This window comes from Cervus elaphus, chromosome 12 (assembly GCF_910594005.1).
Source record: "Cervus elaphus chromosome 12, mCerEla1.1, whole genome shotgun sequence".
NCBI classification, from domain to species: Eukaryota; Metazoa; Chordata; class Mammalia; order Artiodactyla; family Cervidae; genus Cervus; species Cervus elaphus.
The window spans coordinates 76,837,752-76,865,255 of NC_057826.1; the positions used below are offsets into that span (position 1 = coordinate 76,837,752).

At 38.9% G+C, this 27,504-nt stretch overlaps 2 gene segments (V, D, J or C); both read left to right on the top strand.

The window, feature by feature from the left end:
* Positions 1 to 27,504, top strand: part of LOC122704631 — a 284,386-nt gene that overhangs the window by 45,235 nt on the left and 211,647 nt on the right.
* LOC122705795 lies at positions 20,157 to 20,943 on the top strand. The segment is given in 2 exon segments: positions 20,157 to 20,205; positions 20,420 to 20,943. Coding segments are annotated over 2 exon segments (573 nt in total).

Sequence of the window (27,504 nt, forward strand, 5' to 3'; positions counted from 1 at the left end):
AATACAGATGAGTACAGAGGTATTACAAGTAAGATGTGTGAAGTGTGTGCTAAGATGCTTCAGTCGTGTCTGACTCTGCAAGTCATGGACTGTAGCCCACCAGGCTCCTCTTTCCAATGAATTTTCCAGGCAGAATATTGGAGTGGGTTGCCATGGGCCCTTCTCCAGGGGATCGTCCTGATTCAGGGATTGAACCTGGGTCTCTTAAGTCTCCTGCATTGGCAGGTGAGTTCTTTACTACTCATGCCACCTGGGAAGCCCATTTACCTGCAAACTTGAGGGGTTTTTCAAAAAGTTGCTTGCTGACTATTGGTCCGGATTTAGATCTGCAGTTCTATTCAGTCACAAGAGGGGGCTGATTCATCTGAAAACAGTGTTTCTGGGAGAAGGGAAGGGAAATTTATTTTCCATTGATGTGCCCCCCAAAAGGAAAAATAACATACTTTCATCTTCTTTAGATGACTTGAGCTTTATTATTCCTTGTTGAATGTGTATGGTCAAGGATTCAGGTTAGCCCAATAGCCTAAGCCCTTCCCAAGTACCTTCCTAACATGCTTTCCCATTTCCCTGTTCTGATTATCCCTTCTCTTTTCTATTCCTGATACCTTTTTTTCCCTCCTCCCACTTTTTCTACCATTCACACCCACCTCCATGCCACCTCCACTTTTTTCCCTTCATTTCTGTCAATTCCTCTGCCTTAGCACCCTTGCTACACAACATCCACAAGCATTGGCATAGGGAACATGAGAATTAAGGGCCACTGTTCAAGGAGGAGGTGAACACCATCTATGTCAATCAGTTAGTTTATTAAGAACAAATGCATGGAAAATGTCTACCTAGTTGGCAATAGATGCAAGATTCCAATAACCCTCACAAGAGCTGCTGCAAGTTCTAGGATGTGTAGCTATTAGTCTCAATGTTATTACTTTTTCCTGTCTCCCAGAGCACATCACTGCCTACTTTTGAATCTCCCATTAATTTTCTGGAATGTGGATGGAAGTTTTCATCATTTTACAACACAGAGCTCAGTACATTTTTCTGGGATTAAACACTGTGTTCCTCAAGTTTCATGGAGCATCAGCCAGTCTCCTAAGAAACAAATGCAAGACCAATAATGTGCAGACACATCATCGTGATCGGTGCTCCTTATCCAGAGCGAGACTTTAAACTTCATAGGTGATCTCACTGTGAGCTGGGGATGCTTCACCATCTTTTGGGGACATGACTAAAACCAGGGAGGAAGAAATAGACAAGGAACTGCTTGATCATTGGCTGAGAAGGTCCTGACAACATAGCAGTATCTGCGATGGTTGTAAGTTTTTACTGACAGCTGTTGCCTCTGTTCTCTGGAACCTCCTCAAGCCAAGGATCAGACACAAGCTTGAGTTCTGGGCCCATGGTCCTAGCTTGTCCTTGAAGTATGAGGCTGGTGACTGGAGTAATCGTGTTTCTGACCTTGGGTAAGTGTTCTGTGTCTACAAGGGATGACTTGAGGGCAAAGGGCCACAAAGAGTCACTTACTCTCCACTCCACTCCCCTCCCTGTGCTGTAGTCAGCATCACAGTGATGGGACTGAGAAATGATCTGTGGGTTTGCTAAAGAGGACCATCTTCTACATTACAGTTTAAATCATAGCCACGATACCAGAAGAGTCCTTAGCAGTAAGCAGGTTGTAAGAATTCTCTGGCCTTATTAAGCCAAGGACCCATGGAACAAAGCCTATGGAATCTCTGATTCTTGCCATATATCTTTGGTCTCTATAATTTTTTTGTTGTCCAGTTGCTAAGTCATATCCAACTTTTTATGACCAAATGAACGTCAGTATGCCAGGCTCCTCTATCTCCTGGAGCATGCTCAAATTCATGGCCATTGAGATGGTGATGCTGTTTAACCATCTCATCCTCTGATGCCCCCTTCTCCTTTTGCCTTCACTCTTTCCCAGAATCAGGGTATTTTCCAATGAGTCAGCTTTTCTCATCAGGTGGACAAAATATTGGAGCTTCAGTTTCAGCATCAGTCTCTCCAGTGAATATTTAGGGTTCATTTCCTTTAGGATAACTGGTTTGATTTCCTTGCAGTCCAATAATGAACATCAACAATATTTTTATAGGACATAAGTAGAAACACTGGAGTAGGGGTTAGGGCCAAACATTTATAGGAAGCTTATCCCTTTGATCCATAGAATTACACTGATTTGTGCTCTGGAGTTAACTTGATTTCTTAACCCCCCAGGGACTGTGACTGATGCTAAGACCACTCAGCCCAGCTCCGCGGATTGTCCTGAAGGAGAGGATGTGAACCTGCCTTGTAACCACTCTACCCTTGGTGGAAATGACTATATACATTGGTATCAGCAAAATCCCAATCAGAGTCCACAGTATGTCATTCATGACTTATGAGGTACAGGGAACAACAGCCTGGCCTCTCTGACCATAGCTTCAGACAGAAAGTCCAGCACCTTGGTCCTGCCCCAGGTCACCCTGAGAGACACTGCTGTGTACTACTGCGTCCTGAGAGGGGCACACGGGGACAGATAGGGCTGCACCTATGCAGTATCTCTGGTGGGAAGAAGGGGGGACACAGTGGGGGAGCAGTCACGAGAGCAAATCTAGAGTCATCTGGAAGGAGAGTCAGAGAGCAGTGAGAGGTGAGCAAAATGAAGGGAAGGGAAAGGGGAGAAGACGCGTAAAGAAAAAGACAAGGAAGAAGTGCTTCATTGATTGATGTGGCTGAGACGAATTATGCGTATACTAAGAATCCTAATTGCAACATAGAAATAAAGTGAGAAGCATTAGCAATTTTTCACGGTTCTTTCTCATGTCAATAAAAGGTTAGTTCCAGTGTGTTAGTCTTAACCTAAAAGTGAGAAAAATACAAATAATTGTCATTGTTCCAAAGACTTCTTTCATGTCCGACTCTTTGCCAACTCAAGAACTGTAGCCCTCCAGGCTCCTCCGTCCATGGGATTTTCTAGGCAAGAATACTGGGGTGGGTTACCATTTCCTTCTCCAGAAGATCTTCCCAATCCAGGGATCAAATCTGGTCTCCTTTGTCTCCTGAATTGTAGGTGGATTCTTTACCCTGTGCCACCTGTGAAGTGGTCCAATTTATTCTTTATAATGTCTATGTAGTACTCTGAAAAGTTCTATTATTAACTACTTTTCCATTAATAAATATTTGTTTCTATTATTGTGCTATCATAAGGAGTGTTGTCTTTATACAGCTTTGTAGATTGACTTTTGTATATGTGGAGACATGTCTATTGTAATGGAATTTCTGAAACTGGAATGGCTGTTTGCAAAACAAGGTGCATTTAAAATTTTTTGATAAAGTGACAACTTTCCATTCAAGTGGTATAAACAATTATACTTCAACCAACAGGGAGTGGGAAGGTGCAGTTTGCATCTTCTAAAAATTGAGAATTATCATCCTCTTTCATTTTAGCAATCCAAATGTACTTTATCTATAGCATTTTACTGATCCCTAGTGCTTTTGAGCAATTTTTTTCTCTGTATATTGGCATTCTTTCATTCAACCTTTGTCACATGCTTATTCCTATCTTTTGACCATTCTTTCCATTAGATTAGTTTTATTTTTATTTGCTAGAATTATTTTGATATCTTACTTGATAATTCAACTTTTATATTTGTTAGTATATTTTATTCTAACACACTACCATTTATTTTTAAAATGATGTTGTCTTCAGTTCTTATACTGTCAAATCTATCAAAAATTTCTTTTTGGCTTTAAAATCACCGTCTTTTTAGAAAGCCCTAAATGTATCTTTTAATCCTCATTACCATTTAGTGAGTTATTCTGAGACCTATGCCACTTATTAGAAAGCTAAGCCTCAAAGAGATTTTAAAAGTTGCCTATCTTCCGTTTTAATATGTCTTAGTCCAGCTGTTACATTTATTTTTAAATCTGCTAATGTCAAGCTCCAGAATCTTGTCACGTGTTGCTCAATGTGGCCTCGCTGGGAGTAACAGTAAGAAGAAAGCCCCAAAGTAATGAGTCAACTGGAAAGTCAGTGGAATGAATCACAATATCCATCGCAGAAGGTGAAATATTTCAGGGCAAAATGTCAAGTGTTAGAATAAAAATCGTATGTTGTGACTTGAGAAAATCAATAATCCTTAATCTGTAAAGAAACATGCCAGTCCTCTAAATATCCAAATGGCAGTAGAACTGTGTGTTACTGATTGTAGCGAGATTCTGAAACATCCTTAGCTCCTTATTAGCCACACATTTTCCCCAGGTGAAAAGATTTAGAGGAAATTAGAGCACAAGGCAGGAAAATAATAGAGAGGTATTCTGGTCCTTGATGTGAGTGGCATCACTAACATAATATTCTTGGATCATCAAAAAGACAGAAATCTATCCTCCTGTGTAGGATGTGTACCTAAATGTAAATTGCTGTGTTTATCATGCTTTGGAAATTGCTTTGATTTGTGAGTTAGAGATAAAAGAACAGATACTTGTACTGAAGTCCTGGAAAGTGCAATGAGAGGTGCTGTAGCACTTTCCAAATACCAGCATATCCCTCCAGTCACTTTTTCACTCATTTCTTCCTCTTCACAGACTTTGAGCTCACTTTCCTTTTCCTCACTTCACTATTCCTGAAACATATCTTTTTGTTCCTTTTGCTTATTGAAGTATTCTCAGTCATCAGCCCAGTATCCAATGTATAGTAGGTGTTCAATAAGTATTTATTGATTAAAGAAATATTCATGACTGATGATACTAATAATTACTAGGGATGCAGTAAAATATTGAAAGGGTGAGTTAGAGCTTCTATAAAAATAGAAGAGAGAGTCAACCTCACACAGATTTCATAATGAAGACAGGGTTACATTTGAAAACTACATATTTATTCATAAACCCATTAATCCTTTCCTTCTATTTCTGTTTCTTTTCCTTTCTCCCTCGCTCTCTCTTTTCCTTTTTTCCTCTCTTTACTCCTTTTTCCTATCATTATTAGTGAAATAGGTCATGTGAAACTTTAGTTTATTTCAATACAAAATTCTTTCTTCCATTTAAATTCCCAGTGCGTTGTGTTTCTCATAAAGTGGTTGGCACCAGACATTTTGAAAGATTAAAATTGTGTTTAACTAGAGTCCCCTGCAAAGAGGCAGGGAATTCTCCTGATGTTAGAAAAGTGGATAAAAAAAATAGTTATTTAGCTATCAACTGGTATTCTCATTCAGTTCATCTTCCATAACTATAAGCCAACAAAGGTGTTAAAAGTTCATGTGGTATTTCAGCAAACCCATGCCCAGAGGAAGCACAGTGCTTGCCAACCCAAAAGTGGTGAACAGATTTTAAAAAGCCTTTTTTGATTTTTAATTTTTTATCTCTGTTCAGAAATAATCCTTTCCAAAAAAAAATCAAGTGTCATTTTTACACCAAACATGTCCTGCTTTAAAACATTCTACTGAATTTATCTTTAGAAATTATAGAATTAATGAGTACTGTTTAATAGAACTGTCATTAGTTCTATTACTAATTCTACCAATAGAGATTCACCATGAGTATATGATCTCACAAGAAAATTAATAGGAGTTAGTAACTTGAAGCTCCATTGGCTCACTGTGTCTTAACTGTTTTTCCCTACAGCTAATGCATTAGTAAATTGAATCAGGAAAGATTGTTGGCAGTGCACACTGAGGATTCTGTTTTACAAATTCTACCTGTTTGCACATCTGAGGAACTGAATCTAATGTTAGAAGAATATCTAATTTGTTCGTTACACCAGAATTGCATAACACTGGCAACATACTAAGTGATGTCTAAATTAACAATAACAAGTGTATACACAATACAGAACATAGAGAAGAAAGTATCCCGAGCACAAAGAGGATGAGAAAACTTCAGAAAATAATTCATTTTAGTAGTTAGAATGAAAGCTTAGAAAACTACATCACCCATGTAAGAAATACATGATAACTATGAAAGGTAAAGAAAAAATTTAAAAATAGAAGAAAACCTGAAATAAAGGAGAATGATATGACCAGATGGAGAGGGTGACAAAGTAAAATTTTTTGATAAAATTAATACTGGAAAGGTATTACACTAAAAATTGGAAAACATTTCCATCCATGTGCCAAGGATAAAGGATTTATAAATAGCAGTCAGAATGCAGATCTGGATGTAAGAATAATGCATGAAGTTAATAGAAAAAATTCAGAACTTGTTCATTACTTTGTGTTAGATACACATTTCTTAAATAGGACACAAGTATCACTAAGCATCAAAACTAATCTATATTCATATATACATTCATGTTTTGTCACTTTTCTGTACAGCAGAGATGGGCACAACATTGTAAACCATCTACTCTTCATTAAAAAACTGATCTACATTAAAATTATTTCAAGAGTTAAAAGGATAACTAGAAAATCTATTAAAGGATAACTAGTGGATATATTTACAATATTATTATCTTATCAAATTTAATATTGATGATCAAAAATAATATATTATCAAACATCTATCACGTATATCATCAAAGGGATCATTTTGATTTAAAAATATCTCTTTCAAATCAAGAAAACAAGCAAAAGACAAAAATCTAAAGTAGGTTTTTGACAACAGAAGATATTCAGATGGTCAAAAAACATGTCATTCCTATAGGATACATAAGCTGACGTAGCTAATTTACACTGGCAGAAATCAGAATACTGTTATATGCGGGGCAATATCATAAAGAGAGCACTGTAGGGCTGGTAAAGCTCTGTTTCATGATCTGAGTGCTGGTTAAAAGAGTGTTGCTTGTGTGAAAATTTACCAGGTTGTACCCTTATATTACATTTTCCTATATGAATATAATACTCCAATAAAAACTAAAATGATACATGATGACCTCCTACTAATTATAAGGTAACAATGAATTAAAACTGAAATTTCAGGTGCTTTCATTCTAGTTTTCCTTTTCTGCTCCGGAAATATTTAAGTAAGAACAGATTTGTGAAACAAGCATGACTTCTGACCAGGGGTAAGCCTTCTATTAATAGACCATAGATGAGAAATGTGTTATCGGTCTTTTTCATCTCTCCGGGATACAAATGTGACTTTTGACCTTTGGTATGTAGTATCAGGACTCCCCAGGTGGCTCAGCGGTTAAGAATCCGTCTGCAATGCAGGAGCCACAGGAATCTCAGTTTCGATCCCTGGGTCGGGAAGATCCCCTGGAGAGGGCATGGCAACCCACTCGAGTATTCTTGCCTGGAGAATCCCATGGACAGAGGAGCCTGGCAGGCTACAGTCCACAGGGTCAGAAAGAGTCCACAGAATCACTTCATGACTGAAGTGACTTAGCACGCATGCACTCATGTATTAGCAAGGTACTAACCCACTGTGACTGCAGCCATGAAATTAAAATACGCTTACCCCTTGAAGGAAAGTTATGACCAACCTAGGTAGCATATTAAAAAGGAGAGACATTACTTTGCCAACAAAGGTCCGTCTGGTCAAGGCTATGGTTTTTCCAGTGGTCATGTATGGATGTGAAAGTTGGACTGTGAAGAAAGCTGAGCACCGAAAAATTGATGCTTTTGAACTGTGGTGTTGGAGAAGACTCTTGAGAGTCCCTTGGACTGCAAGGAGATCCAACCAGTCCATCCTGAAGGAGATAAGTCCTGGGTGTTCATTGGAAGGACTGATGTTGAAGCTGAAACTCCAATACTTTGGCCACCTGATGCAAAGAGTTGACTCGTTGGAAAAGACCCTGATGCTGGGAGGGATTGGGGGCAGGAGGAGAAGGGGGCTACAGAGGATGAGATGGCTGGATGGCATCACCGACTCGATGGGCATGAGTTTGAGTAAATTCTGGGATTTTGTGAAGGACAGGGAGGCCTGGCGTGCTGCAATTCATGGGGTCGCGAAGAGTCGGACACGAATGAGCAACTGAACTGAACTGAACTGAACTGAACCCATTGACATTTGACATTATTAGGAAAAGTAGAAAAGTTTAGTGAATAGGAAAGGGTGATAAATCGCTCAGGATGCTTACATCTTATTGATTAGAACAGAGTTCAAGCTGATCTCAAGCTGTGAAAGTCTGGGGAATATTTGCATTTTTGTCTAGAAACATTGCTGAAAAAGAGAACATAGAGATTCTGGTTAGGATGAAGAAGTAAATCTACTTGTAGGCAGTGAACACCACCTGCCATAGCCTTTCACCTAAACATTAAGGTGAAAGTGAAAGTCCCTCAGTCATGTCCAACTCTTTGAGACGCCATGGGCTATAGAGTCCATGGAATTCTCCGGGTCAGAATACTGAAGTGGGTAGTCTTTCCCTTCTCCAGAAGATCTTCCCAACCCAGGTTTAGAACTCAGGTCTCCCGCATTGCAGGAGGATTCTTTACCAGCTGAGCCACAAGGGAAGCCCAAGAACACTGGAGTGGGTAGTCCATCCCTTCGCCAGCAGATCTTCCCGAACCAGGAATTGAACCGGGTCTCCTGCATTGCGGGTGGATTCTTTGCCAACTGAGCTATCAGGGAAGCATTTAAGGGCTCTTGAAACACTGTGGCATTCTGTGCAATCAATGAGATTTGTTAGCCAACATCTTTATCCTTAACATTATCTCAGAATCTAGTGCGTGGTTCCCATTTGCTGTAAAAACAGAAAAGGGAGTTCATCTTATCTTTGGACTTCAAGAGCTGAAATGGAAGAGAGAGGGGAACATTTATAAAGGAGCTTTGGAATGATTATCTTTACACTCCATGTTAGTTAAGGAAGCAATAGCCTCTGTGAAAATTCCTTCCACATGGCCTTAACTAAAAACTGGCCATTTATAATACCTTTCTCTCTCTTTTAGTTGCTCCTAATTCTTTCTCATCTAAAACACTTCTAATTTAGTAATGGGAACAACATTCTCTTCACAACCACACCCATGCAAAAATAGACTCTTGTCTTTGCTCTGTCTCAGAGCCCTCAATCATGGACAGTCCAGGAAGGAGAGATTTCCATTCAGAACTGTACTTATGAGAAGAGTGAATTTGACTATTTCCCATGGTATCAGCAATACCCTGGTAAAGGCCCTGCATTCTTGGTAGCCATCCATTTGGTTGTGAATAAAAAGGAAGGTTAACAGTTTTCCTCAGTACAGTGCCGAACAGCTCTCACTGCACATCACAGCTTCCCAGCCTGGAGACTCAGCACCTACTTCTGCAGCGAGTGCCGAGTGCTCCCCGGGCACCTGCAGCCTGGACCCAGATCTGCAGCCGAGGATCCAGCCACACCCTGTTGTGTAGATTAAATACACACGCACACACACAATTTGTTTGCACATAAGAAGGCTTAATATATTTAAGAAAATTGAAATTATACAGAATTTATTCTTTGATCAGTAGTGAAATTGACTTAGAAAATCAATAGCAAAAAGATATCTTTAGAAACTCCCAAATATTTGGAATTTAGGCATTAAGTTTTAAAGTAACCCATAGGTTAAAGAAATAATTACTTGGCTGTTAGAAAATATTTTGAAAGAAAATATAGTGAGAACATATGCATATAAATATTATGAGATACAGGTAATATCTCATAATATAATGTCTCATAATAGATTCTGGTAAAGAATCTGCCTGCAATGCGGGAGACCTGGTTTCAACCCCTGGGTTGGGAAGATCCCCTGGAGAAGGGAAAGGCTACCCACTCCAGTACTCTGTCCTCGAGAACTCCATGAACTATATAGGCCATGGGGTCTCAAAGAGTCCAACATGATTAAGCTACTTCCACTTTCAATTTCATAGGTAATATTTTACATAGGAGAAGTTCATCTTTTTAAATACTTACATTCCTTAAGAAAAATACTGCAAAACAATAACCTAAGCTTTCAACAAAAAAGATAGAAGAACAAACTACAACTAATGTAAACTGAAATAAGAAAATAATAAAAATGTCAAATTGGTAAAACAGAAGGAAAATGATAGAAATACCCATGAGATACAAAGTTAAGTTTGCTAAAATGACTAATAAACTATATATTCATAGATAGAATTAGCATGTGAAAAAAGAGAAAACACAAATTAGAAATATAAAGAATGCAAAAGTAAAATACTGTACAGATGTTACAATGTTAAAAAGATAGAGTCCCTCTGCTGTCTACCTGAAACTATCACAGCATTGTGAATTGGCTATACTCCAATACAAGATAAAAAGTTCAATAAAAATGAATACAAAGGGAAAATAAAAAATTATTAACAAGATAATGCTACTGACTCATCCCAAGTGGGGATGTGGGAAAGTGGAGAAATTTGACTTTTTGGCAAGGGAGCAATGACAATTCAATGCAGTAATGATAGTCATATGAACAAATGATTTAGGGACAATTGGATATTCCTAGGCAAATTAGTGAATCTTGGCCTAAATCTCACACCTTATACAAAAATTTGAGGAGAATCTCAAAATGGACTGTATATCCAAGTGTAAAATCTAAAACTCTAAATCTTTTTGAAAAAAAAATCTTCAGGACCAAGTGTTAGACAAAATGATTTTTATCATGACGTTAGAGCACAATCAATAAAAAATAAAATATTTCATCAAAAGTAAAAATGCTTGCTCTGTGAAAGATACTATTAAGAAAATGTAAAGGACAAACCACAGAATGGCAGGAAATACTTTCACAATGTATTTTCATCAAAGGATGGTTTTCAGAAAACAATGAACTGTCTAATCTCAGTAGGAAGAAAACAAGTAGTCCAATTGGAAAATGGTTCATCCAAACGTATCATGGAAGAGCTATGTGTTAGGGAAATAAACATATAAACAGATATTCAACATCATTAACCACCAAGGAAATGCAAATTAAAGCCACAATGAGATACCATTCCACATCTTGCTTAATGGCTAAGATGAAAATTACTCATGATAACCAAGTTCTGGCAATGATGTAGAGAAGCTGGACCACTCACACATTGCTGGTGGGTAAATGGTGCAGTCATTCTGGAAGACAGTTAGCAGTTCCACATAAACTTAAATATTCACTCACCTTACAACCCAGCAATCACACTCTCTTATGGGCATTTGAGTTTCTTACTTAGTAATTTCCAGGTATGAAGCTGATCAATTATCTGGTCCTGTGCTCATTTTGCAGATTTCCAAATAACCCACCAGTTTAACATCATATTGGGCTTCTGTGATGGTCAGATGGTAAAGAATCTGCCCACAATGCAGGAGAGCTGTGTCTGATTCCTGGGTCAGGAAGATACCCTGGAGAAGGGAATGGCTACCATTCCAGTATTCTTGCCTGGATAATTCCATGGGCAGAGGAGCCTGGTGAGCTATAGTCCATGGGATCACAAAGAGTTGGACATGACTTAGTGACTGAACAACAATAACATATATATGCATGTATAATATATATAATATATACATATATATATATATATATATACACATACAATTAGATTGCTTCCTGCTCATCTTTGGATAATGAGGAACCATTAGAAATTGTAAAGATTAAATTTTATATTAAGAATTACAAGGCAACGTACAATTTTTCCCTGAGTTACTTATAGTAACTCATTCACCCTTTTCTGCCACATACTCTGGATGTACATCAGCCACTTTAAAATAAAACCATTTATGCTGCTATTAAGCTCTTTCCTTAATCTGAACCTTTGCAGATGCTGTCCTCTTTGGTCAGAATGGTTTTTCCCAAGTGCTTGTTCAAAACACATATATGTACTCAACCTTTACAGCCCAGTTCAAGCAACATTACTTCTTATGTGAAATCTCAGAGGATAATATTGCTAACTTTTAATTATAGATATTATTGGATCTGATCCCCTCTTAAGATGGTTTGACAGGAATATTTGCTACTGGGGACCATCTTATATTTATATTCATTCAAACTGTTTCCTACGAGGCATGAAGAGATTCCTTTTAGTCCACAAACCAAAGCATGGTCAGGTTCCCTTTTTTTCATTTAGCAAATATCTCCTTCACAGCACAAGCCCGGGAGATAGGCTACAGCAAATATGATGGTGTGAGTTGGGAAAGCGTGGCCTTCTCCAGGGGGTGACTGTTCTGTCTTGGTTTACCTCCTTCTGTGTAAACTGCGGCAGGGCTCCTGATCTGCATGAAGACCAGGGAACTTTTAAAGCATCCGCAAGTGCTGCTCTAGACCCTTGCTCTTCTAGGGTGGGAGTGGAGCCTTCACCAACATAGCATTGCTAGATTTGTCTTCATTTGGAGGTTCAAATCCAACATGCCTGAAAAGGAAAAGTTATCCCAGGGATGTGCATTTCAAAGAGCTTTGTTAGCTCATGGGCTTTTCCTTTTCCATTGCATCCTAAACATGCTTCTCTTTCTGTTTCTATATATAAAGTAATTCAGATTCAGATTTACTTTTGACTTTAAAGAAGTTTTGAGATTTCTACTGTTTGTATAATTACATGGCAAGACTTCAAAGATATTAAGGATCCTATAGTGGGTTGGAGGGTACATCCTAATCCACGGAAACTGTGAATGTGAACTTATTTAACAAAGAACTTTTTCAAATGGAATTAAGCAAAGGATATCAAAATCCAATCATACTGGATTATATTGGTGGGGCCTCAATCCAGTGACAAGTGTCCTTTTAAGAGACACACAGGTGAGAAGGCATTGTGAGGTCTTTTTGATGGAGGAGGAGACTGGAGGTGTACAGTCACTAGCAAAGGAGCACCTGGAACCACCAGAAGCCAGAAGAGGCAGGAAGGAGTCTCTCCAGAAACATTTGGAAGCAGTATGTTCCTGCTGACACCTTGTCATCAGACTTCTGCCCTCCAGGTTGCAGGGAACCAATTCTTGTTTTTTGGAGCCATCAAATTTATGATGATTTGTTATGGGAGAACTAGGGCTACTGGGGCTAACACAGTTTTCAAAAGGTAGCATTTCTAAATAGCTGCAAGCAACTCCTGACTGTTTACATTCATGGAAGGACACTTTTAAATTGCTCTTTGGGACATTTGCATTCAAATTCTCACATATGCAAACATATATATTTATTTATCATTCAGCAAATATTTGAGTAATCACTGTTTACTAGGTATTACTGGATCAGCAATTTTTGATCCAGTCACAGAGGGGCAGCATCTGCAAACATAGACACTCCACGGGGAAGATGGGTGGATAATAAGGTGGTAAATCTGATTGGCTGTCTCAAATTGCAGTCACTCCTTTCTATTTGCTTTCCAAAAGGCAGTATAGACCACATTTCTATAGGTCTGGAAGAAGCTGATACAAGGGAAACCCTTTCAGAAGCAGGCAGATTCAGCAACTCTTTCTGAAGAGGAAGAAAAGGGAGATGCTACTGTTAGCACCAGTGTTGATCTTATGGCTGCAAATATCACCCGAGTTTGGGGTTTCCCTGATTGCTCCCAGAAAATTCAGCACAGAGGAATCTTATCTGCAGGCAACTGTAGGAGTGGGATTTTCTGACTGAGAGCAGGATGTTGAGAAAAACATAAAAACTAAAATGTGGGAGGTAAGGGAGTTGTTGAGAGAGACATGGAAAGAAGGAGAAAATACACAAGAAGAATGAGAGAGACCATGACAGCTGAGAGAATAAATATCTAATCAGACTTTCTCTGTTACTTCTCACTGCTTTTCTGAACAGAAATGAATGGACAACAGATAAAGCATTTTCCTGAATTCTTGCTTCTGCAAGAAGGAGAGAACTTCACCACATACTGCAATTCCTCAAGCACATTTTACAGTTTACAGTGGTATACGCAGAGGCCTGGGGGAAGTCCTGTCCTCTTGATGATATTAGCTAAGGGTGGAGAAGTGAAGAAGGAGCAGAGATGGACAGATTGGTTTGGAGAGTCCAGACAGCACAGCTCCCCGCACCTCGTGGCTGCCCAGCTCTCAGACGTAGGAACCTACTTCTGGGCAAGGGCACAGTGCTCTGGAAGCACCTGCTGTCTGTCCCCAAACCTCACTGTGGGCTCTGGGGTCGCTCCTCCTCATCTCTCCTCAGAGCAGGGGCCAGAGAAAGCTGAAGTCATGATGTCTATGAAGACACTGAATTTTTAATAAAAAAAAAATCCCCAGACTCAGTGTCACTGAAGAATTCTGTCAAACATTGAATTATACACAATTTCTTGCAGAAAATAGAAAGAAAATAATTCTTCACTCATTTTATGAGGCTAATATTACCCTGATACACAAATCAGACAAAGACCATTAAGAACCAAAAACTACAGGCAAATATCTTTTATCTTGAAGATAGACACAACATTTCTGAAAATATTTTAGCAAGTAAAATTCATTGATATATAAAATGAATAATATACCGAGCACAAATGTAATTTCTTTCAAGGGTGCAAGACACTTTAATATTGAAAATCAATGGATTGAATTCACCATATTAACATGGTAGAAAAGAAAAATCATATCATCATATTAACCTAGTCAGAAAAAAAGGATTTGCAAAAATTCAGTAGTCAGTTATGTTGAAAACTCTGAGCAACACAAGAATAGTGGGGAATCTCCTCAATACCTAATGGTATTCTTACTAGTAAAAGACTATGCTTATCTCTAATAAAGAGAACAAAACCAGACAGAGTGTCCATTCTTGTCACACCTTCTGTACAGTGCTAGATGTTGGAGCCAGTGCAATAAAGAAAGTAGATGTAACAATCTTATAGAGTTGAAAGAAAAAGTGAAACTGCCACTCTTTGCTGGTAACATGATCATCTATGTAGAAAATCCAAAGAATACACCCCTTGCGGGGAGCGGCTTGAAAGAGCTGACTCTGGAAGCTGCCTTGATTGATTATCAAGGGTCTGTTCGCAGACATAGCTCTCTGTCCCGCCACCCCTCTGGAATTTACTATCCAAGTTAACTCCTAACAGACCATTAGTGAGCCTTGAATGCACACAAGGTGCAGATAGATGGCTTTTCACGACTGCCCTTAAGATAAGTAGGATGCCTTTGGCGCCATGAGAGAGCTCTGGTGATTGTTATCTTAAAGATGATGTACATGGGGAAGAATTTTCTTTGGGATGCCTCTCTTCTTGGTTTAGTATATATGTAACCCTGAGAAATAAAGAATCGTCGTTGACTGCAGCGATCCTCTCGACCCCATCTGTTCTGTCTCTTTATTTCTTAGCCTAAAGGAACGCGTAGTGTTGCTCGCTGAAATCTCCCGGCTGGCCCGGCAACCCCTAAAATTATATTAGGGAAATCCAAATTAAAATTACAAAGAGAAACCACTTCACATCTATCACAAGGGCCAAAATTAAAATTACTGACAATATCAAGTTCTGGCAAGGAAGCAGAGAAGTTGGATCACTCATTCATTGCTGGTGGGTGAATGGCCCAGTCATTCTAGAAAACAATCCATGAGTTTCACATAAACTTAAATATTCACTTACTGAACAACCCAGAAATCACACTCCTGGGTATTTCTGCTTGAGAAATGAAAACTTTATGTTCACACAAAAATAATACATTAGTACTGGAAATTAACCAGTGATCTTCACTGAATGAAAAGATAAATATCCTGTAGTGCATTCACACAGTGAAATATTATTTATACATCTTTCTCAACTTCAATACGGTTATTTTGCAATAAATCATTTTAAGTTGAAACAATAGTAAGTCAAAAGTTCATTTAATATAGGAAGGAAATCTAAAAAAGAGTGGAGATAAATGTATGCATGTATAACTGATTCTCTTTGCTGTACTGCAGAAACTGGCATTGTAAAGAAACTATACTTCAATAAAAATAAATTAAAATTAAAAAATAAAAGAAAATCCATCTAATATATTTAACATAGCTTTCCTTGAAAATGAAAGTCACTCAGTCGTGTCCGACTCTTTGTGACCCCGTGGACTGTCCATGGAATTCTCCAAGTCAGACTACTGGAGTGGGCACCCTTTCCCTACTCGAGGGCATCTTCCCAATCCAGGGATCGAACACAGATCTCCTGCATTGCAGGTGGATTCTTTAACAGCTGAGCCACAAGGGAAACCCAAGAATACTGGAATGGGTAGCCTATCCCTTCTCCAGAGGAACTTTCCAACCCAGGAATTAAACCAGGGTCTCCTGCATTGCAGCAAATTCTTTACCAACTCAGCTATCAGGGAAGCTGTAGCTTCCCTTAAATGTAGCCAACAATTACATTAGCCTACAGTTGGAAAAAATTGTCTCACACAGTCTATTTTATACTGAAATGATGAAAATCTTAAGAATGTGTTGAGTACTGTACTGAAAGTGAAAATCAAAATGGTTATATGGGTATGAAATGGCTGTAAATGTGTCGGTTGTTTACACTCATGATTTTGAGGCTGGCCAGGAGCTCAGCTCACTGCTGCTGCCCAGAATCACCAGGAAATATCATACTGCATGTTGCTAGCCCAGGAAAAGATAAAATTTCAATATTCCAGGTATGGTTTCTACTGAATGCGTACCACTTTCTCACCACTGTAAAGTCAAAAATCTTAAATTGAATTATCCTAATTAAGTTGGGGACAGTCTGTAGTGATTAAAAGGAAAAGATATTGACATATGCAATAGTCTAGATGGATCTCAGGATGTTATGCTGAGTAAAAAATAATCAATCTCAGAGGTTACATGGTGTATGGTTACACTTACTGGATTATTATGATTATATGAATAGTGTGATTCTACTTACACAACATTCTCAACAGGACAAAATACAGAGATGAAAGGAGATCAGTAGTGACCTGTCTGCAAAGAATTGCAGGCCTTGGGAGTGTGTGCAAAGAGGGTTTCTTTAGAGAGATGGAAAAATTCTATGTTGTGATTTTAATGGTGGTAACAGGAGCCTATATATGTGATAAAGTTTCACAGAGCTATGCATCAAAACCAAAGAGTGCATATAAAACTGAGGTATCAGATCACGATTTGTATTTTAATAAAATTTTAGCAATATCAATTTCCTGGTATGTATATGTAATTATTATGTTAGCATATATATTTTAGAATATCAAGCTGCTCCCCAGGCTGTTGTGGGCCTTTGTGGTCTCTTCTGCCTAGCTACAAATAATTGGAAACCAAGGCATCAGCAGTTTTCAAGGGTTGCAGCAGTGGGGATGGTTGGCAAAACAACCTAAAGTTCTTTAGGGTGATAGAATGGTTCTGAATCTTAATTTTAGTGGTGGTAATAAGAATTTACAAATGTGATCAACTTCACAATTATGCATAAGAAGGTGGATATAAAAACATGTGATAAATATAATATATTGACACATATAATATATGTATTATCTTGGTGATGCCCAGAATGCTCTGGGCGTTTGTGGTATCCCCTGCTTCCTTGTAAATAATTAGAAACCAGGACATCAGATGCCTGTTACTCAGAGTTCAAATGGGACAGAAGAATAGATGGTTCAACCTCATATAAACTCTCCTCCCTGCATCACTCATTAGAGTTCTTTTGACCTTAAATTCTAAGAACTGGCACTGTTTTGGAGACTGTGTCTAGACTTCCTTTTCTGCTTGTTTGTTTGCTTTTGGTTCTTTTAAATTAATTCATCTATTAAAATGATGAAACCAAGTGGAAGATTGAGAGATACATTCTTCATGATCATGCACAGTATACAAAACTTCAATCATCAAGTTCAGTGGTATTGACATATACTAAATGTTTGAATAGGATTGGAAAAGGTCAGTTTTCATTCCAGTCCCAAGAAGGGCAATACCAAAGATTGTTCAAATTATTATGTGGTTGTGCTCATTTCACATGCTAGTAAGATTATGCTTAAAATCCTTCAACTAGCCTTCAGCAGTATGTGAACCAAGAACTTCCAGATGTACAAACTGGGTTTCAAGGAGGCAGAGGAGCCAGAGACCACATTGCCAACATTCATGGGATCATGGAGAAAGCAAAGGAATTCCAGAACAACATCTACTTCTGCTTCATTGACTACACTAAAAACTTTGTGTGGATAACAACAAACTGGAAAATTCTTAAGGAGATGGAAATACCAACCTACCTTACTTGTCTCCTGAGAAACCTGTATGCAGGTCAAAAGTAACAGTTAGAACCAGACATGGAACAACCAACTGGTTCCAAATTGGAAAAGGAGTACATCAAGGCTGTATTGTCAGTCCTCTTATTTAACTTATATGCAGAGTATAACATGCGAAATGCCTGGCTGGATGAATCACAAGCTGGAATCAAGATTGCTGGGAGAAATATCAAAAACCTCAGATATACAGATGATACCACTTTAATGGGAGAAAGTGAAGAGGAACTTAAGGACCTCTTGATGAGTGTGAAAGAGAAGAGTGAAAAAACTGGCTTGAAACTCAACATTCAAAAATCTAAGATCATGGCATCTGGTCCCATCACTTTATGGCAAATAGAAGGCGAAAAAACAGAAGTAGTGACAGATTTAATTTTCGTGGGCTCCAAAATCCCTGTGGATGGTGACTGAAGCCATGAAATTGAAAGATGTTTGCTCCTTGGAAGAGAAGATATGACAAACCTGCAGGTGGGCTAAGTCGCTTCAGTCGTGTCCTGCTCTGCATCTCTGTGAACCGTAGCCCTCCAGGCTCCTCTGTTCATGACATTTCCCAGAGAAGAATATGGAGTGGGTTGCCATGCCCTCCTCCAGGCGATCTTCCTGACCCAGGGATCAAACCCACATCTCTTATGTCTCCTGCATTTGCATGCAGGTTCTTAAACACCTGTGCCTCCTGGGAAGCTTAAGATGGCATATTAAAAAGCAGACACATCACTTTGCCGACAAAGGTCTGTATCATCAAAGCTATGGTTTTTCCAATTGTCATGTGTAGTGTGAGAGTTGGACCATAAATAAGGCTGAATGCTGAACAAGTGATGCTTTTGAACTGTGGTGCTGGAGAAAGCTCTTGAGAGTCCCTCGGACTGCAAGGAGGACAAACCAGTCAGTCCTAATTGAAATCCATCTTGAATATTCACCTAAAGGACTGATGCTGAAGCTGAAGCTCCAATACTTTGGCCACCTGATGTGAAGATCTGACTCTTTGGAAAAACCCTGATGCTGGGAAAGATTGAAGTCTAAAGGAGAAAGGAGCAGCAGAGGATGAGGTGGATAGATAGCATCATTGACTCAATGGACATGAATTAGAGCAACTTTGGGAGATACTGAAGTACAGTGTAGCCTGGGGTGCTGCAGTCCATGGGGTCACAAAGTTTGGATGTGATTTAGTGACTGAACAACCAAAAAGTGTTTAAAACGTGCAGATACTAAGTTTTGTAGGAGAACATTACAGCATTATGTCACAGAAAGAGCTGGCGTATTTATTTTGAATTTATTTTACAAACAGAAAAATAATGAGCCACTAAAAAGTGAGACTGAACACTTTGGACCACTGACATAGAAAATGTGACATCAAAAAAAAAAGAAAATGTGACATCAGGACAATTCCAGGACACATGGTCTAATAAATGCAATTCTGCTTGGGGAGGGGACAGGACCGAATATCCTGGTCTTCCTCAAAGTCTAATAAATAAGACTCAATTTCAAATTTCAAAAGAACATTTTATTCCTGTATAATTTCATTCAAAATTTAAAACTGAATAGACTCTGAAAGTCAGATGGACTGATTATTTTTTGTCATTTTATGGTGAAGTAATTTTATTTATTGAAAAACCTAAATAGAGTCACAAAGCTCAATACAAAGACAGAGGTACATTAATGATTTTGAATAAAATTTCCATTCACCAAGAAGCCTAAGATCTGCAAGTTTTTAAAAGAGTCATTAGATTCTGGATGGAGAAAAGTATAGGCTAAATGAATGACCTGTTAGTAGATTACTGAAAGTTTCATAGACTATAGTAAATGATATCTTAAACAGGATGGCAAAACTATTTGCTGAATAATTATCAATATATGTCAACTTGTCTAATATTCAGTTCTCCTCAGCTCAAATTTTAATACTGATTGCTTTTTTCATGCCTTCTTTCAGGATCTGCCTAATTTAACAACCTGGAAAAGACAAGCAGACAAAGTAAAGGTTTGTGGTGAGCCAGACTTTTTCCCGTGCATGCACAGACCACGTGGTCTATGAACACGACAACCCCCACTTCCTGTCGGGGGGGAGTCACGCAGGTACCGGGTAGTATGTATATGTGCTGCCAGGCCCTCAAAGACACTGAACTCTCAGCTTAAGGCAGAACTGAGCACATTTGTTCAGGGGAATCCATGCCTCATGCCGCTCTCCAGTCTGCTCTGGGTGTTCCTGGCCTTCACCCTCCCTGGTAGGGATGCTTCCAATCACGGATGTGATTATTCAGGGAAAAAGGAATGCACACAGGCATGTGGTGCTTCATAGGGACTTGGGGAGGAAAGGAAAGTTGGAGAAAAGCAAGCAAGCGTCTTATGATTTCAATTTTTTTTGTCTTTGGGTCCTAAATAACTCCTAAATTATTTTATTCACTGCTTCATCTTTGTTTTCTGATTTTTTTCCCACAGCAGCTGGTGTGGCCCAGAAAGTTACTCAAGACCAGCCAGATGTATCCAGACAAGTGGGGCAGTCAGTCACCCTGAATTGTCGGTATGAAACAAGTTGGATCGCTTACTACCTTTTTTGGTACAAGCAATCTCCCAGTGGACAGATGACTTACGTTATTCGTCAGGGTTCGGAAGCCACAAATGCAAGGAACGGCCGCTACTCTGTAAACTTTAAGAAAGCAGACAAATCCATCAGCCTCACCGTTTCAGCCTTACAACTGGAAGACTCTGCAAAGTACTTCTGTGCTCTCCGTGAGCTCACAGTGCTTGAAGTAATAGGAAAAGCTGTACAAAAACCCTGGAGCTTAGTAAGAGAGAGCCCCCCTGCTGCAAGACCCCAGCTGAAGTGCACACCCACAGACCCCAGACAAGAAATGATAGTCCTGTGGTTATTTAAGTTGTGGTCTGGATCAGAAGATTTAGTTCTAGTTAAAGGCACCTTCTACGTTATTCGGAAACAGGTGTCCAGAGTAACTTTCTATTAATATATTCGCTTGAATTTTTTAATTTAAATCAACTGTACAGAACATGTATAAAGTTGTCTAAATTAGAAAACTTGGCCCATAATACTTTAAACTGGCAGTTTTACTTCATCAAAAACCTGGGTCTAGTTGTGTGGAATCACCATCAAAACCATTTCCTTAGTCACTTGCTCTTATACTTTGTGTCAGGGCACAATCAGAAAAGCAGACCATGGGTGATGTAGAATAAGAGATTAGTTCTAGGGATTAGAACTCAGGCAATGGCTAGAGCTGGTGGACGAGTCTGTACAAAGCTGTTATCTTCATATCTGGTGTTGAGCCTGAATTCACTTTAAGTCAGCTTAGAGTAACATTGATGCTTTTGAACTGTGGTGTTGGAGAAGACTCTTGAGAATCCCTTGGACTGCAAGGAGATTCAACCAGTCCATCCCAAAGGAAATCAGTCCTGAATATTCATTGGAAGGACTGATGATGAAGCTGAAATTCCAATACTTTGGCCACATAATGCGAAGGACTGACTCACTGAAAAAGACCGTGAAGCTGGGAAAGGTTGAAGGTGGGAGGAGAAGGGGATGGAAGAGGATGAGATGGTTGGATGGCATCACTGACTCAATGGACATGAGTTTGAGCAAGCTCTGGGAGTTGGTGATGGACAAGAAAGCCTGGCATACTGCAGTCCATGGGGTCACAAAGAGTCAGACACAACTGAGCAACTGAACTGAACAAAACTGAACTGAGGTTAACATTTGTAAAGCAAAGTCTGATGGGGACAAAGCATGGACAAACTGTGACAAACAAAGTCATACTTGAACTATGAGGACAACTGGAACCCACAAAGACTTGTCTGTCCCTCACCTCCTTCAGTCTCACAATAGTGGGTGACTTTGAAGAGGAGTGAGTATCATTTGCCATCTTGCTACATGTATACTTGGCCCAAGACAAAGAAGATGAGGAGGACATCTAAAGGGAAGTGGAGGAGTTGTGAGTCAACAATAAGTTGAGCTAGTTCAGCAGCAGCAATGTGTAGAAAAAGCATTTGCCAAAATCCAGTAGTCAACCATGGTGAAAACTCTAAGAAACACAGGAATAATGGAGAAGCTCCTCAACCGCTCTTAGCATGTTTACTGGTAAAAGACTATACTTTTCCCTAAGGAAGGGAACAAAGGGAGAATATCCACTTTAATCACTCTCCTTCAGCACAGTGCTGGACAGTGTAGCCAGTGCAGTAAAGAAAATAAATATATAAACAATCTTTTAAGCCAGAAAGGCAGTCAAATTACCACTCTTTTCTATCTATGTAGAAAATCCCAAAGAATATACCCTCCAAAACTCCTACAACTATTAAGTGGGTTCAGAAGGTCTCAGGATATATAAGGTAAACACACAAAATAAAGTGCATTTTTATATACTATCAGTAAACATGTGGATGCCTAAATTAAAAATATAATACTGCTTACAATGGCTCAAGAAAGACCCTAAATCCTTAGGCATAAATCTAAGAAAATATGTACAGAAATTATACACAGAAAGCTACAAAACACTGGTACTTCCAAAAATAAAAATAGCCAATTATTCTAGCTATTATCCTAGAAAGACCAACTTTCCCCCAGTGGAGCTGCATAGGCACCTTTAGAGGAAATAAATCGATGGCACATGTATTATGGCACGTCTTTTTGGACTTGATTTTGTTTATTGACTTCTTTATTTTATCTTCATATCAACAGACCATTCTATCTTAATTACTGGGGCTTCATACGCGTTTTGAAATCTGGAAATGCAAGTCATGTTTTCCTTGTCTTATTCAAGGCTTATTCTGGGTCTTTGCACTTTCACATAAATTATAGAACAGCTTCTAACACAAGAGATTGAGGTAATTTGATTGGGATTGTGTTGAATTTACGAATTCATTTAGGACAATTGACATCTTAACACATGGAGTCCTTAGATCCATAACCTCTTTATTTATGTCCTCTCTAATTCCTTTCATTAATTTAGGTCCTCTCTAATTTCTTTCGTTAGTGTTAAGATTTTTGTAGAGGACTTGTATTGTTGCTGTTGTTTTGTCTCTGTCGTGTCCAACTCTTCGCAACCCCGTGGACTGTAGCCCGCCAGGCTCCTCTGTCCACGGGATTTCCCGGTCAGGAATACTGGAGTGGGTTGCCCCTCCCCTCTCCAGGGGATCTTCCCAATGCAGGGGTATTTCTACATGTACAAACGTATGATTTGTAAATAAAAATAGTCCACCTGGTTGGCAGGCGGACTCTTTACCACTGAGCCACCTGGGAAGCAAGTCTACTTATAACAATTTTATCTTTTATTTCATATAGCTTTTTTACCTTAATTGACCTAAATGCCCAGCATCAAATCTAGAGCTAGGACTAATTGGGTTAAGAAAATGCAAATACAGGGAATTAATTATGCCCTGAAATAGCCAGAACAGAGCTAGATACAGAACAGATTTAGTTCAACAGCCAAATAAATGGTACCAACCTCTTGTTTGGGGTTTTGAAAACACTATTTCATTGAGCAGCCTTAGGAAATGGTCTTTCCTGACATTAGTGTCTGTAGGTGGCAAGGACTGGTCACCACTGAGTACCATGCCATGATTTATGTTAGTTATCCCAGACCTCGGAAGTGAGGACATTTCTCATCTCCCTAAAATGCTATGTGATTTTTATCCCTCAAATCAAAATTATTCTAGAGTTATTGGAGAGGAATCAAGAAGAGGTCTTGCATACCTTATATTACATTAGTTTCCCAGCGTTTGATAAATGACATTTTAATTGCATTTTCTAATGTTCTTGCTAGAATCTAGAAATAAAATTGATTTTTGTGTTTGGTGACTGTATCAATGCACTAAAAGGTTCTAGTTCTTAAGCAGCTTGTTTAGAGGTACTTTGTATTTTCTACATGTATAAACTTATGATCTGTAAATTAAAATAGTTTTGCTTCTCCTTTTATTTTCTTATTTTTTGCTTCTCCTTTTAAAACTTAATATATCTTATTTCCTTTCCTGGTTTGATCCCAGGCCCTCCACTAGGACAGTGAATAGAAGTGATGAATAGAAGTACATGTCTTGTTTGTGATCCTGTAGGGAATAATATTGACTTTGATATTTCACTGATACCCTTTATTAGATTTGGGAATTTCTCTTTTATTTTTGGATTGTTGGGATATTCATCATGCAGAGACATTAGCGTTTCATCAAATTATCTTGATTTTATAAATTAAGTACATTATTTTGGTTATCATCAAGCAAAGAAAGATAACTTCATCTCATATGGTCAAGATATAATCTTCTAAAATTAAAAATTCTGAAAAGAGCCAATAGGCTAAAAAACTTATTTTTAGATTCTCCATATTTAGGTTTTCATTTTTTTGGTTTTCAGTATTAATTAAAATGCCACTTTGAAGTGTGTTGTCAAATCTTCTAAAAAATAAAGTCAAAGAAATTAAGAAGCAAAAACGTTTGTTTGTTTTTCTGCCTTTTGGTAATACAATAAAATAATATATTCCTACATAGTTTAAATGAATTCATTTTTAGTTGTTCCTATATTTTCCGTATGTGTGTGATCCACCACAGAATGGACTACCAAAGAATAATTATGAATATTTGTTAAATATTTATTTGGGAATAATATATCAGTTTAATGTTCCTCCATCCTAGACTTGGGATGTTTGTTATCTGTTCTTGAATTTTGTCCATGAATATAACCCTCTATTTATCCTGTTGGAGTCTTTTGTTTAACTTGACTCCCATAGTATTGAAAGAATTCTTTTAGAACCATTTCAAGAGTTGCTCAGTATAACTTCTTTCACTAAGTTCATGAATAACAACTCATCTACTCATTGGGAAAGCAGATAACTCTTGAGTGCTTTATCTGTACCAACCTCTCTCTATAAACACTGAATAACCTTTAAATATGGGGAGACAAAATACAAAAGGAAAACTACAAAGCCAGCAACTGAGGATCATAATGGGGGTGTGACAAAGAAAGGAGCCAGAAAGAATGAAAACAATTTGTGGAGTGGCACAGAACTAAGAAAACACAGATTAACACAGAGGTCATACAACTAAGATGTGTGTATCTCAGTCGTGTCCAACTCCTGGGACACCATGGACTGTAGCCCACCAGACTCTTCTGTTCATGGATTTACCCGGGCAAGAATACTGGTGTGGGTTCAGTTCAGTTCAGTTCAGTCACTCAGTAATGTCCGACTCTTTGTGACCCCATAAACTGCAGCACGCCAGGCCGCCCTGTCCATCACCAACTACTGGAGTCTACCCAAACCCATGTCCATTGTGTCGGTGATGCCATCCAACCATCTCATCCTCTGTGGTCCCCTTCTCCTCCTGCCCTCAATTTTTCCCAGCATCAGGGTCTTTTCCAGTGAGTCAGCTCTTCACATCTGGTAGCCAAAGCATTGGGGTTTCAGCTACAACATCAGACCTTCCAATAAACACCCAGGACTGATCTCCTCTGGGATGGACTGGTTGGATCTCCTTGCAGTCCAAAGGACTCCCAAGAGTCTTCTCCAACACCACAGTTCAAAAGCATCAATTCTTAGGCGCTCAGCTTTCTTTATAGTCCAACTCTCACATCCATACATGACCACTGGAAAAACCATAGCCTTGACTAGATGGACCTTTGTTGGCAAAGTAATGTCTCTGCTTTTTAATATGCTACCTAGGTTGGTCATAACTTTCTTTCCAGGGAGTAAGCGTCTTTAATTTCATGGCTGCAATCACCATTTGCAGTGATTTTGGAGCCCAGAAAGTCAGCCACTGTTTCCACTGTTTCCACTGTTTCCCCATCTATTTGCCATGAAGTGATGGGACCAGATTCCATGATCTTAGTTTTCTGAATGTTGAGCTTTAAGCCAACTTTTTCACTCTCCTCTTTCACTTAAATCAAGAGGTGCTTTAGTTCTTCACTTTTTGCCATAAGGGTAGTGTCATCTGTGTATCTGAGGTTATTGATATTTCTCCCAGCAATCTTGATTCCAGCTTGTGCTTCCTCCAGCCCAGCGTTTCTCATGATGTACTCTGCATATAAGTTAAATAAGCAGGGTGACAATATACAGCCTGACATACTCTTTTTCTTATTTGGGACCAGTCTGTTGTTCCATGTCCAGTTCTAACTATTGCTTCCTGTATGCAAGTCAGCATACAGGTTTCTCAAGAGGCAGGTCAGGTGGTCTGGTATTCCCATCTCTTTCAGAATTTTCCACAGTTTATTGTGATCCACAGTCAAAGGCTTTGGCATAGTCAATAAAGCAGACATAGATATTTTTCTGGAACTCTCGTGCTTTTTTGATGACCTAATCAAATCCCTTATGACTATACAGTGGAAGTGAGAAATAGATTTAAGGGACTAGATCTGATAGACAGAGTGCCTGATGAACTATGGACTGAAGTTTGTGACATTGTACAGTAGACAGGGATCAAGACCATCCCCAAGAAAAAGAAATGCAAAAAAGCAAAATGGCTGTCTGAGGAGGCCTTACAAATAGCTGTGAAAAGAAGGTGGAAGGCAAAGGAGAAAAGGAAAGATATCCCCATTTGAATGCAAAGTTCCAAAGAATAGCAAGGAGAGATAAGAAATCATTCCTCAGAGATCAATGCAAAGAAATAGAGGAAAACAATAGAATGGGAAAGACTAGAGATCTCTTCAAGAAAATTAGAGATACCAAGAGAACATTTCATGCAAAGATGGGCTCAATAAAGCACAAAAATTGTATGGGCCTAACAGAAGCACAAGATATTAAGAAGAGGTGGCAAGAATACACAGAAGAACTGTATAAAAAAGGTCTTCAGGACCCAGATAGTCACAAAAGTGTGATCACTCACACTCACCTAGAGCTGGACACCCTGGAATGTGAAGTCAGGTGGGCCTTAGGATGCATCACTACAAACAAAGCTAGTGGAGGTGATGGAATTCAGTTGAGCTATTTCAAATCCTAAAAGATGATGCTGTGAAAGTGCTGCACTCAATATGCCAGCAAATTTGGAAAACTCAGCATTGACCACAGGACTGGAAAAGGTCAGTTTTCATTCCAATCCCAAAAAAAGACAATGCGAAAGAATGCTCAAACTACTGCACAATTGCACTCATCTCACAGGCTAGTAAAGTAATGCTCAAAATTCTCCAAAACAGGCTTCAGCAATACCTGAACTGTGAACTTCCAGATGTTCAAGCTGGTTTTAGAAAAGGCAGAGGAACCAGAGATCAAATTGCCAACATCCGCTGGATCATTGAAAAAACTGAAGTGTGTAGCGATTTCCTTTTCAGGAGGCTATTCCTGATCCAGGGATCAAACCCCCATTGCCTACACTGCAAATGGATTCTTTACCGACTGAGCCACCAGGGATATTTACCTTTCTATCTGAGGAACCTTTCAAAAGACTGACATCCGGTGGGAGTTTAGCTCTGCAGTTCATGTATTCAGTCACTAGAGGGGGCTGCGTCACTTGGAAACAGCGGGCCTTTCTGGCTATAAAGGAAAGGGAGTTTATGTTTTCCATCGATGTTACACAGAAAAGTAAAAAAAAAAAAAAAAAAA